The sequence below is a fragment of the Sprattus sprattus genome, assembly GCF_963457725.1.
Source record: "Sprattus sprattus genome assembly, chromosome: 3".
Classification (NCBI taxonomy): Eukaryota; Metazoa; Chordata; class Actinopteri; order Clupeiformes; family Clupeidae; genus Sprattus; species Sprattus sprattus.
This window is the reverse complement of record NC_137922.1, coordinates 44,262,813-44,277,813: the sequence shown is the minus strand read 5'-3', so window position 1 is coordinate 44,277,813 and position 15,001 is coordinate 44,262,813. Positions and strand designations below refer to the sequence as shown.

Below are 15,001 nucleotides of genomic sequence, written 5' to 3'. Positions count from 1 at the left end.
GTGCCTATTTGCAAATCTAGGGCATTGATGAACTGATTATGTTTGCTCCCAAATGGCAGGGTAATTGTAAATCTTTTTGTCACTAAATTGATCCCATACACCACACCACACACACTCACTGACTCACACAAGCACACCACACACACAAACACATACACACATTCACAATGTCTTCCCTCATTCACCAGAGATGATTGATGGCTCTGAAAAACCAGCAAGTCCATGTTTGGTGTGGGATCAGTTGTTACCCATTGGTTTTGAAACATGACTGTGGGACTGTAGACCCCATAGGCATCTGAGGACAGGGAAGGGAAGAAATGAAGACATTGTCAGGAGACAAGAACATGACATGTTTGACAGACTTCATCTGTGTATTGTGTGTGTGTGTGTGTGTGTGTGTGTGTGTGTGTGTGTGTGTATAATGTTGTATATGTGTGTGAGTTTGTGTGTGTGTGTGTGTGTGTATTGGTGGGTATATGTGTGTGTGTGATTAAATGTGTGTAAAAGAGAGAGAGAGGGAGACAGAGAGTGTGTGAGAGAGAGAGAGAAGGATCTCCATATGATTGTATACCTTCATGCTTGTCTTGTGTTCAAGGCAAACCCTTCCACTTTGTAGCCATGCAGTTCTTAAATGTGGTTATTCATCTGATAATGGCATGTGTTTGTGTGTGGTTGCCCTTGTACTTATTCTCATTAGCATATGTGCGGGCAGAACCAGAGAGTCAGACAGAGAAAGCAACCATGCTTCTTGCGGGATGGATAGTGGGACATCTCTGTTGGATGTCTCTGCAGGTCAGTTGACACACACAAACACACACACACTTTCTCTTTCTGTCTCACCCTCTCCCTCTCTTTCACACACGCAGACAACCACACATACTCTTTCACCATGCCACGCACATATATAGTCATTGAAACAAATTCAGCAAATAAACGGGGGGGGGGGGGGGGGGGGGGGAGGGGAGTAGGTTGTTGTGATGGATCAGTGAAAGATTGCAATTACTCACCACTCTCTCTCTCTCTCTCCTCAAACACACACACACTGACTCTCTCTCACACACACACACGCACACTCTCTTTCTCTCACCACTCTCTCTCTTGTTAAACACACCGTGAAGTTATTTATAAGCCCGGTTATCAGTGGTGGGTAGAGTACTGAAAATTGGTACTCAAGTAAAAGTACAATTACCTCCTTCAAAATCGACTTGAGTAAAAGTAAATATTCCAATTGGAAAACTTACTCGAGTAAGAGTAAAAAAGTACTCTGTTTAAAAGTTACTCAAATTACAAGTTACTTTTTTGTGTTGGAGTGTTTGGATCAATGAAAAACATAACGTGAGTAAGTCAGAAAGAAATGCACTCTTGACACATTTCTTCACAAGTTGCTTCATTGTATCATGTATGTTTTTTTTTTCATTACACATCTCATAGATCTCATAGAAAATAACAGTAGGTCATTAAAAATATTGACCATGTAGGAGATCTCATTCTTTTTCATGGAGAGAAATGCCCTCTCTCTCTCTCTTTCTGACTGCAAAAGCATTGTTATTTACAAGATCATCCCGGTTAGAGAAAAAAGATGCCATGAATCACCTGCCATTTTACAAATTTTTGACTTATTCGTGCTAGCAATTCTGACAGTATAACTTAGCTGCCTTTTGCAAGCTAGCCAAGTAAATAAACATGATGCTGACGGTGAGTTGCAAAAAATATTATTACATTGGAGTGGGGGCTGCCCCAGGACTGTCAGGAGGACCAGTAGTAACGCTAGCTTCGTCCATCTTCTCATCCATAGTGGCGGCGATTAAAGTTATAGTCGTAACGGTCGACCTGAAGTTGTCTCCTGCGCGGCTATGAAATGACAACAATGTTGCAACCTGTGGAGGGCGCGTCGATAACGCATAGCTAACTGACCTCTCCTTTTTTACCCTCTGGTTGCCGTGTATGCTTGTATTCCAGTAAACAAAGATATGTGTACTTTTATCACAATAGGCTACTCATTTTAATGAAAGCACAATGGAAATGTAACTGAGTAAAGAGTAGAATTCTAGTTCAAATATTTACTCGAGTAAGAGTAAAAGTGCAGACAGATAAAGGAACACAAAAAGTTCTCGTTACCCGAAAAATTTACTTTTTTACTCATTTGCGTTCCTTGTAACGCGTTACTACCCACCACTGCCGGTTATTACCCCTCCGGCACTTCCCCTCAGAATCAGCGGAACCGATTCTTTTTCTTCATGGTGCGTGTTGGTTTAGTTTTATTCGATAGACCTTGTGCTCCCTTGTGCTGTCCCCTTGGGACAGTATCCAGGACTTACCACAAGGTGAGCAATTATAACACCAAGTAACCCTTTCACTAGGTGAACTTTGCTCACATCTCAGTATTGTTACTTGGGAAATTGCAGTAGGCAAGGGAATCTTTTCCTCGCCTGTCTATACTGCAATGGGTGAAAGACAGACCGTCAACAAGTTCCATTAACTCAGCATCTTGAATGACAATATGGGTAGTTTTTTAGGTACTTGGATCATTCTGCCATGTCCCAACGGCAGATCATTTGCAGAAGTTGCTTGACAAGCGGACAGCAGTGGAAAGTTATTTCTGGTTTACACCTCTCAGCTTTATTAAAGTCGGTGACAAGATACAGACACAGCAAATCAGCCACCGCCTGTGGATACTACAGGCGCTGCCAGCTGGAAACTCAGAAATGAATTAATTCATCATAATAAAAAATAGAATAAGGAAGAAAAATAGACAGTGGACAAGCACTGTCATGTCATGTGGTTAACAGAAAGTAATTTATTGCACTTAGTGGGTGCAGAAAAAGTAACTAGTCTATAATAGCACACTTACTGTGCGGATAAGTGTTAATTCTGTCATCCTTTGTCAATACTGCTAAGGGTGAATGAATCCATCCACAAGTTCCATTCACTCCGTATCTTGAATGGCACTTTGGGTTGTTTGGCCGTGGACATTTTTTAGTGACTTGTGTCAGAGATGCTATGGCAGCCCCTAGCAGAGTTCAGGGAAAGCAAGGCTTCTTCAGAATTAAATGACTAGAGAAATAAACATTTCTATAACATTACAAATTTCATGTTATTATAAATTTATATCAATGCTGATTATCGTAACTCTGGTCACTGAAAGGCTTTTTGATGTCATATCATCAGCTCCTTGCTTTAGAGTAGATAAATGCTGCAGAGGGGAAGCCTAACTAGGCTACTTGGCCTCCTCGCACAAGTTTCTCAAAGAAAAATCAGCCAATCACCGTTGAGTGTTGTACCACTCTGACTGCGCTGTGAAAGAGAAACATTTTTAAGTGTTTGATGACGACAGGGAAGTATCATCATCGTCTAATCTTAGTCATGGGGACGGTTTTTGACAAATATATTTAGTCATAGTTTTCATTAACAAAATGAAAATAAGTACAGATGCATCTATGTGCGTAAAACATGATTAATGTGCATCCACTACTTCCTACACTGTCATAATGTGTGTGTGTGTGTGTGTGTGTGTGTGTGTGTGTGTGTGTGTGTGTGTGTGTGTGTGTGTGTGTGTGTGTGTCTGTCTGGTCTTCAGTGGGAAAGTGCATTTGGAAAGGTTCTGGAGGAGACCTACAGGAAGTGGCTCCAGTATAAGGACGACTGCCTGAGACAGATCCAGCAGGACCCACACCCAACTGGTAATGACACTACTCTCTGTTCAGAGCAACTTAAAGTTCAAGGATGTCATCATTATTGAAACCGTTTTCCTCTGTATGGCACTCTATGGGTTGGATGAAATATGCAACACTGTGAGCAAGGTCAAGGTCAAACCTGCGTGGGGAGACTCCATTGCTTAAGGAAACAGCAGTGCTTGCATGATGTTCTGAAAGGAATGATTCGAGACTGCTACCATCTATTTGAGCTAATAATCTCATGATCACTTTTTTGTGATTTATGATATTGTAAGAGTTACCATTTTTTTATTAAGATATGCAGAGTGGAGTTGAAAAGGTTATGAAAGTGTCAGACTACAATGTTACATACACTAGCTAAAGATACAAATAGGTCTTCCCTGGGTGGTATTACAGGAACGGTGATTAGTAACAAGCCTGGCTAAGTTAACTCTGAGTGAGTGTTAAAACTCCTAATGGAAGAGCCCTGTGGCTTAGTTCTCCCTTCAACACAAAGCCATAGGGCTCATACTGTATGTTAGTTGGCCACCTCCAGGATGTAATGGGAAGTGATTACCACCTGCTTGGAAACTTTACATACCCACTCAGCACATCTCTGGCCACACCATACAGAGATAATTGACATGCATCTCGGAGGCAAAAAGCAATTCAACACTCACCACTGCTCAACTGCCAAGAGTTGTGGCTGAAGGGACATTTGGACTTCTAAAGGGAAAATAGAGATGATTGAAGTACTTGCCCATGGAAAGCCGGATAAAAAAATAAATAAATCCTGCTGGTTATCACAGCTGCATGCGTTTAATGCAACTACCTCTTGAGGAAAGCAGTGCACCAAATGGACGAAATGGACAAAATGGACAAAACGCATTTATTTCCTTACAGCATAGACTGCAAAACACCATTAAGCAAACAAAATAGAATGTTTAGAAAATAAAAACAGAATGCGAGCCATTAGCGGAACATGCCAATAAGTTTCTTTGTTAAAGCAGTAATTAATCCTTCCCTTTACTCGCCACCTCTGTAGATTGCAAAGAATCAAGAGTTCTGCCTCCTTGGCTCGGTGACATACTGTAGACTTGCTTGTCTACACTGAAATAGACACATTTATATTCCATTGTGAGCCTACCCCTTTGCACACAGCTTTGCCAGAGTATAAATCCTCTGACCATTAGTGGTCCATTATTTTTTTGTCTAGTTTAGATAGGAGAGAGGAGGCTATAGTGGCAGCACACAAAGGTCTGACAGGCTACCTTTGAAATTATATTTTATCATGTGGGACACACACACACACACACACACACAAACACACACAGTGAAGCATCAATTAGACACGGACTGTGCTATGACTGACAGAGACAGATGTGCTTTTTTTTGTGTGTTTACTTGCTGCTTATATTCCTCTTAAAAAAATTAAGGTAATATGTCTTTTTACTTTTTTTATGACCAGTGTAGTTTAAATTGGCCTCAAAACTAAGGGCCTGATTTACTAATATGCGAGCGCTTCTTAATCTGCGTTCGCAAATTAACGCACGGTGTTTTTGCGCATTTTACTTGGTATTTATCAAGCCAGATCTGCGCTGGGCAAACTGTGCTTACTCCGCCCTTTAAAGAGCCTGATTTACTAAGATTGATTTGCGAACGCTTCTTTGCCAGGCGCACATTAACGCACGGTGATTCCCCGCATTTTCCGTGATATTTATCAAGCCAGATACGCGCTGGGCAATCATTATTTAGCGCACCGTTAAAAGACTGGAGAACTTGCCAGCAAGTTACTGCCACCATGGAGATTCGAGGAAGAAAAAAATAAGGTTCAGCGAATAGATAGCGAATAGATAGCGAGATAGATATATTGGTTCACGTTCGCTCAATCACTGAACCTGATTCAATGGGTTATATTGTTGTTTTGCCCGCCATCATCTACAGCGAGATGTTTAAAAGAACACGATTATAAATAATATGCTATTGGTGGCATTAATGCATAAACTGTCTATTATAACAATATATATGTGTACATGGCGAGATTAATACGTTCTACAAGGGACATGGGTTCACTACAATATATCCCCACTGAAACAAATACATTTACCAAGTAGACAGGCCTCTCCAAAATCACCGTTGCTCAATCATGGATAAATGGCACTATTCCGAAAGATAAAACTGTCATGGACAGACCACTTCCACGTAAGTAATGGTCATGTTGGCATCACATATGACCTGGACATTCATTGAATATGTGTGCTTTCTGTTTCGGTAAACGTGTTCGCGGATTGAAGGTGGGACTGTTTGCATGTGGGTGCGATCAATTTCTCCAATTACGTTCGGAAAGTTTAATTTCATATATATGAATTATACGAGTTGAAACAAATATTTCTGTTCGCTGTCTCTGTCTATGTCTTTGCCTTGCTGCTGCCATATCAACGTTTTCAGACTCAGTGGAAATGCGCTTGGTTAAGACGTGCTTTTATGAGGCGGAGAATTAGCCTGCAAATCAGAGATGTGCGCTCGCCGGGCAGTTTAGTAAATACCACGCAGTTCATCATTAGGCGCACTCCTCCCATTAAATAGCGCTACACGCCTACGTTACCACCCACGTTTCCGAACCATCCCACCTGTTTGCAGGTACACACCCTCAAAGCGTTAATATGCGCTGCGCCAGCTTAGTAAATACCGTTTTTCGTTACGACCGCTATTTTACGCCAGAAAATGGGCGCAATCCTGTTAGTAAATCAGGCCCTAAATCTTTGGTAAGACTCCTCTGGAGTTCCAACATCACTAATGACCCTCAGAAGGTAATGCTGAGTCATGTAGCGACGTTGACCCGAATCTCATCATATATTCCTTTTATTTAATTGGTAAGGCTCCTTTCATTACCAAAGAAAAATCTAATAATAATCTGCATATTAAAAAAGGCTTCATCTTCAGCTCTTATCTTCCCAAGGGCATATTACTTTTGTAAATGTGGCGTGAGTTGCTAGGCAAGCCTAGTCTATATTGGCCTAAAAAAACTGTCTTTGGTCACTGTCAACTGTCTTTGGACCCTCTTGAGTTCCAACATCACTAATGACCCTCAGAAGGTAATGCTGAGTCATGTAGCGACGTTGACCCGAATCTCATCATATATTCCTTTTATATCATTGGTAAGGATCCTTTTACTAAAAAAGAAAAATCTAATAATAATCTGCATATAAAAAACGTCATAGAGTTTTTACCCTTTGTCCACCCCATGGGTCACACTGGATGGAACACTATAATAAAGATGAAAAATAACACATTTTCCCTGGCAGAGTATAAGTTCATTTGTCACACACGGCATACTCTCATTTCCAAATTCCACCATTCTGTTTCCGGGCCCCCACGCAGTGAAGAAAATAATGAATACCTTATCATAATGAAGGAAATACTTAAATGGTACTTAAAATACCGATTACAGACAAAGCACAATTGTAATATGCAGGACAGTCGCCTGAATGTCAAGAAATATTATTCCTTTTGTCATGAATATGAAGATAGATAGAAAGCATAGATAAGAAGTCAAGAGTGTACAAAAAGCTTTGAAACTTGATGATTATGAAGCATTTCAATGGTTTTCATTTCATGTCATTATACAGCTCATAGTTTATTTAATTACAAATGTTCTCTATGTATTTCGCCCTTTAGTCTTCACCTGCACTTTCCAGATTGGCTATCCCTTTATGTTTTCACCACCGCTCCATTCCACTCCACCAATCCGTCTGTCTTCATTCTTTCCAACCCTATGTGACATGACCCATAATACCTACAGTAATTATACCCTGGGCATGATGATATTTCCATGTCAATTAGCTAACTTGCTAAATATGTATCCCATTATTACAGTGTGTTGATTGAAATTACTTGTCACCTGAGACACAGATGTTCAATGTCAGTGTGTGTGTGTCTGTGTCTGTGTGTCTTCGGTGTGTGTGTGTGTGTGTGTGTGTGTGTGTGTGTGTGTGTTAGGTCTCTTCTGTAACAGGTCCTTTGATTTGTATGCCTGCTGGCCTGATGCGCTACCTGGAACGTTGGTGAATGTTTCATGCCCCTCTTACCTGCCCTGGGTACACACAGGTAAGACACACTCAAACAAACAGACACATGCATACACACACAAACAACACACACATGCATACACACACAAACAAACACACACATGCATACACACACAAACCAACACACACAGATAACACAAACACAAACAAACACACTCATGCATACACACAGAAACACACACACTTGCACCGGTGCGCACACACATGCCGCTTTATGCACAGGTGTGCATACACACTCGAACACACACACACACACTTACATCTATATACTCAGGCGCACATGCACACACACACACACTCACATCTATATACTCATGCACACATGCACACATACACACACAAGCGCGCATACGCACATGCTTAGTTTTAAGTAAATCACACTTGTGCCTGCCTGTGTGTGTGTGTGTGTGTGTGTGTGCGTGCATGTGTGTGTATGCGTGTTCGTGTGTGATGGAGATTATTTGCAAACACTGTTAATGACTTAAGAATATAATAATCAAGTGCCTTGTATTAATATATTCCTTGTATGAATCATGTGCTTATGAAAACAGGAACATGGCTTTTCTGTATGTGTGTGTCTCTTAGAATATTAGGTGCCACTTAGACTGCATATGTACAAGAGCATGTTTAGACCAGAGGAGATAAGAAGGGAACTGTGCTTCTTTCGTCCTTCTGCAAAACTGCCATCCTTGCAAGACAGGGAGCCTCGGACGTGAGAAATCCCCCACGTGGTTATCCCTGCTGAAAGCTAACCTTCTGACTATATAAACCTTGTGCGATGGGTTTATCATTGCCTTCACTTTCAGCCTTGTGCTGGGAGGGGAGCCCGATTGCAATTGTTGTTGTTGTTTGTCTAATAAATATACTTACATGCAGCTCCGGAGTCCCTGAGGTAACTAGGGTGAATTTTCACCTAACATTATCAGTGTGGACACGAGTCCAATTTCCGATTTCAGTCCGATTTAAATCGAAAATTGGACACATGTGTCTCCCCAAATCTAGATTTCTTGTGTCCGACTTGAGTCCGACTGGACTCCGATGTAAACCCCTGGATACACGATTCGATTCCGCTGGGAAACGAAGTAGACACGCATGTGTCTCTCGAATCTAGATTCCAATTGGACAACAACAACTTTTGCACGTGCTTGAGATCCTGCCCACAGACATATACATGCATCATATGTGTCTATGATATGATAATCGCTGCTAGACGCTCAGTTCTTGTGCTCCCTCTCATTCACGTTGAAATACTGAAACCGAAACTGAAACTTTGAAACTGGAAAGCAACTGTTTTGGACAGAACGCGCTAATTCAGTGAACAAATATTTTCATATTACTTTTCCACCAGTTCTTAGTCATGTAATCCATTCATATCGATGTGAATCAATCAATACTAATACAACTTTAACTGTGGTGTGTTTTTGTTTCACAACGTATTTACTGTATAATCAACGGTAGCAGATGTAAACATTCCGCATTTGATTTGAACTGACGCGGCCAAGATCTGGATTTGTCACTGCCATGTGCTTTGAGATAAAGCAGTTAACCCTCCATGGAGACCCCATGGAGAGAATCGGATCGGAGTACTGCCATCATGTGCACGCACTGAGTGTGTGTGTGTCTGTGTGCTACAGTTCAGCATGGTGTGGTACGCAGGAACTGTGGTCTGGATGGACAGTGGGTGAGAGACTCAGAGGGCCATCTGTGGAGAGACATGTCCGAGTGTGAGGAAGAACAGAGCACATACATCCAAGAGGTAAACACAGACACACACACACACACACAGGCCAACACAGGCCCACACACAAACACACACACAGGCCCACAAACTAGGGCTGAACGATTTTAAGAAAAAATTGAAATTGCGATTTTTCTGGTAGAGATTGCGGTTTCGATTTCAACCACGATTTATTTTCTTTATATCAAGTTCCAGTATAAATTAATATAACCAATGAATTCCATTAGGGTAATCAGGGCTCGAAATTCACTTTTTGGCTTAGGCTACCAGACAACATGACATTTTTTACCAGCCAATCATATTTTTTACCGGGCAAAATTAAACCTGCCATTTCAGACCTACTCTGACATTGTTTGATATAAACAATCTTTACCTATGATTTTAATATCATTGTTAATCACTCTCAGAATGGATTCAAAGAAATCAACCAATATTGCCCAATTGGCTGGTGACTTCCGCAACACGCGCTGTATGCTATACCCGGGAATCCTTAAAGGCCCTCCTTCACGATACAGTCATTATTTAATTTACTTTTGCATGACCACAATTTTTTAAAGCACATTCAAGAGTTGGCTATTAAAAATGTACTTCAGATGAATTAATTTAACCTCATAAGAAGCGCTGCATTAGGTCTAGGCTACTAAAAAAAAATCTAAATTAAGCTTTTAAATGACACTTATATGATAGATAAATATTGTCCAACTAACACTATAGCATGGATATTCAAAAGCTTATTATACTATATAGGCCGCAAGGTGAAGCACGAAAAGTCCTTTAGAAAATGAATCCCGTTCCACTCACTGGCATCTACACAATCTTTAGCTTATAAAAAAGAACGAGTCGTGGTTAGTGACCAAAAAAAAGTTCGTCGCTGATTTTCCAGTCGATTGTCTATATGGCTTTGTTTTATGCAGAACTAGAGACTTCAGAGCGTAATAAGATTTTTGTCGGGAGCCGTGCCACGCTTCGACACGTGATCATGCTACACCAATGAGAAGGCTGCATTTGTCAACAGAATGGAAAAATGGCGGCTCCCGTGTGGTTAGAAACATCGTTAAAGATAGAGGAAAACATCCGAACATCCTCAAAAGTGGGCTAAATTAATTCTAATTAGTGCTGTATAGATAGCCGCGTCCAAGAATAACAATGAGGCAAATATACGATAATGTTATTTTTATGTTAATTCATTTACATCAAGTTTGACATACATGGGAATACCCATTACTGACGATCTTACATGGACTGTGAACATCCACCGAAGAAGTCAAGGCTTAGATGATACACAAACAATTCCATGCAACATTGTAAGAAGTCATGAGCATTTCTTAGAAATCACAAAGAAATGAGGACATCGTCTGACAGATGAACAAAGACAAGAATTATGACTCTGGATGTCACTTCCACCAGCTCCAAAGGTGATCCTTGAGCTGGTTCACTGCCCCTGCAAAAACTATGTTTGCCTGCTAGTTTAACTAACTTTGACACTATGGATTTAAGAAAATGGGCAAAAACTTAAGGTGGCAACAACCACACACACACCCCACATACAGTAGGCTACACACACATTTCACTCCACATCGACACATACACACGCACACACACACTCACAGGTGAGATTTCATTCACAACAATAAACCCTCATTCCCCTATAACATTACAGCTCCACTCCCAGATTCTCTCTCTCCCACACACACACACACACACACACTTACAGAAATACAATAATCATCCCAACATTAGAAATCCAGCGAGGGGGTTGACTTTTCCTCATTGATCTGGAGCACTCACACCTAATTGTAAGCCCTGTCAGACCCTCGTTTGTAATTGTGATTAACATTAAATAAGGGTTAAATACATTATATCAATAAGACACAGCACAAAATACAGTAGTAATAAGGATGATAAGTGCAACGGCCCAGTGGTTGAGAAACACTGCACTAGGACATCAAGTCTGAAATGCCATCAGCGGTTGCACAGTGAAGAAAAGCCACTTAAATGCTTGAATTCTGAAGTGTGAAGTTTGCCCTTCTCAAATGCATATGTTGATACTCATGCCAATGTGGAAAAACTTCTAAACAAGCTGGGTCTTTAAAACGTCACCTGATAGTACATGGCAGGGAAGGTCCACATAAATGTGCCTGACCTTTTATATGTTTACAATATGTAAAGGCATTTTCACTGGCTTTTTCATATGCAAAAACATACTATGTGGGAAAACATTTACAAGGTCTTCAACTCTGTTTGTGTGTGTGTGTGTGTGGAAGAGAAGACTGGAGAGAAGCCTCGTGAAGGTGCCCAGTGTGTGCACACTCACACTCACACACATGCACATCCTCATATAGGCTGTAAGGTGAACCCTGTTTCCGTTTCAACCCGCTACACTGTCTGGCATCTACAGATGTGGCAGTCATTGCTGTAAGTGTGCAGACAGATTTGCCATGCACTTTATATGTTTTCACAGGGACTGGCAACAGGACATGTGTCATTGACATTACCAAGGTGTAATCAGCTCTTGGAACCAGTGTGTGTTCAGCCTTGATCGGAATTCAGAAATTCTCTGGGTGTGACTCCACAAGTGCCTTTTATGGCAAAGGAAAAAGAAAGACATTTTCTGTTGCATGTGAGAAAGATGAGTACCTAAAGGCTTTTAAAAGTTTAGGTACTAACTTAAACTTGGAGCAGTCAACATTTGCATTTCTTTGCCAGTATGTATGCCACTTATATGATCAGTCGGCTGCTGATAATGTAAATAAAGCTAGGTTCAAGGCTTTCTGTATGACATCATCAGCCTTGCCAGAATTATCCATTCCACCTACCACTGATGCCCTCCATCAGCACTGCAAAAGGGCAAACTACCAGGCTGCAATAATGAGGTCCTGTCTCAAACATAATATAAGTGCTCCATCACCTGCTGGATATGGTTGGCAAATAGAGGATGGGAACTTGCACGTCACCTGGATGACTAGAAATCCGGCACCCTGACAGTGTTTTGCATGTGATACACTGTGGCTGCAAAGGTGCCTGTGAGACAGACATGTTTTTCTGCAGGATTGTGTTGCATGTAGTTGACCTATGTCGTTGCTGTAGGAACTGGAAGATAACTGTCCTGACACTGACACTAACAGTGAGGACTGAGTGTTGTACAGTTTTATATATCATATTTCATGTTTCATGAAGAGTGTTTTTATGGTTCATTAGTGTTGTTTTCATTTGTGGAAGAATGAATGAATGAATGAATGAACGAATGAACAAACAGATGGTCATTGGTATTTACAATTACTGCCTTTTATTGATACATGGAGGTTTATTTGTCACATACATAAAAATACTACTGTTTTTTCTGTGCGAGTGTGAAGAAAGAAAGATCAAGAAATATTTTTCATAAATAGCAAGAGGGAGTTTAAAGAGCAGTGTGTGAAAAAGGTGTAATTGATGTTTTATAGTCATTGTGTGTGTTCAGGATAAGGAATGCTTGAGGAAAGAAGCTCCTCCTCAGTCTCTCTGTTCTGGTCTTGTAGCAGCAGAGACGTTTGCCTGACCTCAGTGTTTTGAAAAGTCCATGGTCAGGATGTTAGGAATCCTTTACAATACCTTGGGCGCTGGTAGGTAGGTCTTTTCTTGTAGGTCTCCTGCAGAATATGGAGAGATGCTCTGATGATTCGGTGCTGCAGTCACAGGCTGTACAGTTCCCATACCAAGTGATGCTGTCAGGACACACAGCTGATGGTGCTGAACTTCCTCAGCTGATGTAGGAAGTACAGTCTTTGCCTTGATTTCTTCGGTGGGTGTTCACAGTCCATGTAAGATCGTCAGTAATGGGTATTCCCATGTATGTCAAACTTGATGTAAATGACTTAACATAAAAATAACATTATCGTATATTTGCCTCATTGTTATTCTTGGACGCGGCTATCTATACAGCACTAATTAGAATTAATTTAGCCCACTTTTGAGGATGTTCGGATGTTTTCCTCTATCTTTAACGATGTTTCTAACCACACGGGAGCCGCCATTTTTCCATTCTGTTGACAAATGCAGCCTTCTCATTGGTGTAGCATGATCACGTGTCGAAGCGTGGCACGGCTCCCGACAAAAATCTTATTACGCTCTGAAGTCTCTAGTTCTGCATAAAACAAAGCCATATAGACAATCGACTGGAAAATCAGCGACGAACTTTTTTTTGGTAACTAACCACGACTCGTTCTTTTTTATAAGCTAAAGATTGTGTAGATGCCAGTGAGTGGAACGGGCTGAAACGAAAACCGTGTTCACCTTACGGCCTAATAGTCTTAAGGCGGCTGCATGCTACAGCGTTGGGGGTTAACGGTTGCGCACAATTTACTCGGTGCAGTTCATGCTCCCAAAGGTTGCGCGTGTTGTCATGAGCCTGCCATTTGCCTGGCAGATAGAAAGCTGTTTCCCTAACAGAAAGTCTGAAGCTTGAAGTTATTTTCAAACCTTTGCTTGGGTAGCACTGTTAAACTGAGCAGACATGCAGACTACATTTGAGTAATCTCATCACGTAACATTCGTTTTCTAAAAACAATCACATAGTATTGCATGTTTTACTGTGGTAGAAAATACGTTAGCTTAATGCTAACGTATATGGAAAATCCTATAGACACCGCGCTAGGTATTAGCATCAAGTAATTCACGTTAATGTTTTTGTATGAGCCTGACATTTGCTCTGCAGATAGATAACAGGTTCCCTAACAGAAAGTCTGAAGCTTGAAGTTATTTTCAAACCTTTACTTGGTTAGCACTGTAAAACTGAGTAGACATGCAGAATATTTTAGTAACCTTATCTCGTATCATTCGTTGATAGAATGCAGGTTGCGAGGCTCGCGTAAGGGTTTACGTAAAAAATGACGCAAGTCTAGAAAAAGGGGCCGACGCACGCAAGACGTAAGCAGTCGCGCAAGGGTCGCGCAAGGGGCTTGCGCGGCCTCTTGCGCTTACGCTTACGTAAGGAAGCATGAATCAGCCTTTACTGATCTGACAAAAAACCGCATTGAAAAAAACAAAGGGAAGGAAAACAGTACCTCTGCTTCACTGAAGGGGGCGTGCGAGAGCAAAGAAAAAAAAACTTACCGGAGCATGACACTGTGTAGTGGGCGAAAGGCTTGATGTTATGAATACATGTGTTACACAAAATAAAATGAGCCACCTACTGCAACATGCCCTTGGTGTAGCTGTAGCTGATGTTGTGGCTGTTGTTTCTTCCACCCTAGATGTTCTCTGCACCTTTGCTTGAGGTGATGCAACGGCAATGAATCAGCACATTATTTTAGCTTTCGTTTAACTGCGTTAACTTGCGTGTGGTCAACTAAGTCGGTTTCAACTTTAAAATTGCGCTCGAAATATATGAACTTTATAACCTTTGTATTCGCCGGCAAAGTATTAGAACTTTGTATTCGCTGGCAAAATTATTGTATTAAAAAGCTATTTTTAACCATGACGGGCGCAATAGTCGGGAGATTTGCTCCGCAATGTCACTCGCCAAGTGGCGGAGCATCGGAGAC

General features: G+C 41.2%; 1 protein-coding gene across 1 annotated transcript in view; it reads left to right on the top strand.

Moving 5' to 3' along the window:
• Positions 1–755: 755 nt before the first annotated feature.
• LOC308362784 (glucagon receptor-like) overlaps positions 756–15,001 on the top strand; it is a gene marked incomplete at both ends in the record, with an annotated part of 34,414 nt that continues 20,168 nt past the window's right edge. The window contains 5 exons of the mRNA XM_080835511.1: positions 756–792; positions 2,305–2,324; positions 3,578–3,680; positions 7,653–7,760; positions 9,376–9,497. Of these exons, the coding sequence (XP_080691637.1) occupies positions 756–792; positions 2,305–2,324; positions 3,578–3,680; positions 7,653–7,760; positions 9,376–9,497 (390 nt within the window). The remainder of the gene's footprint in view (positions 793–2,304; positions 2,325–3,577; positions 3,681–7,652; positions 7,761–9,375; positions 9,498–15,001) is intronic.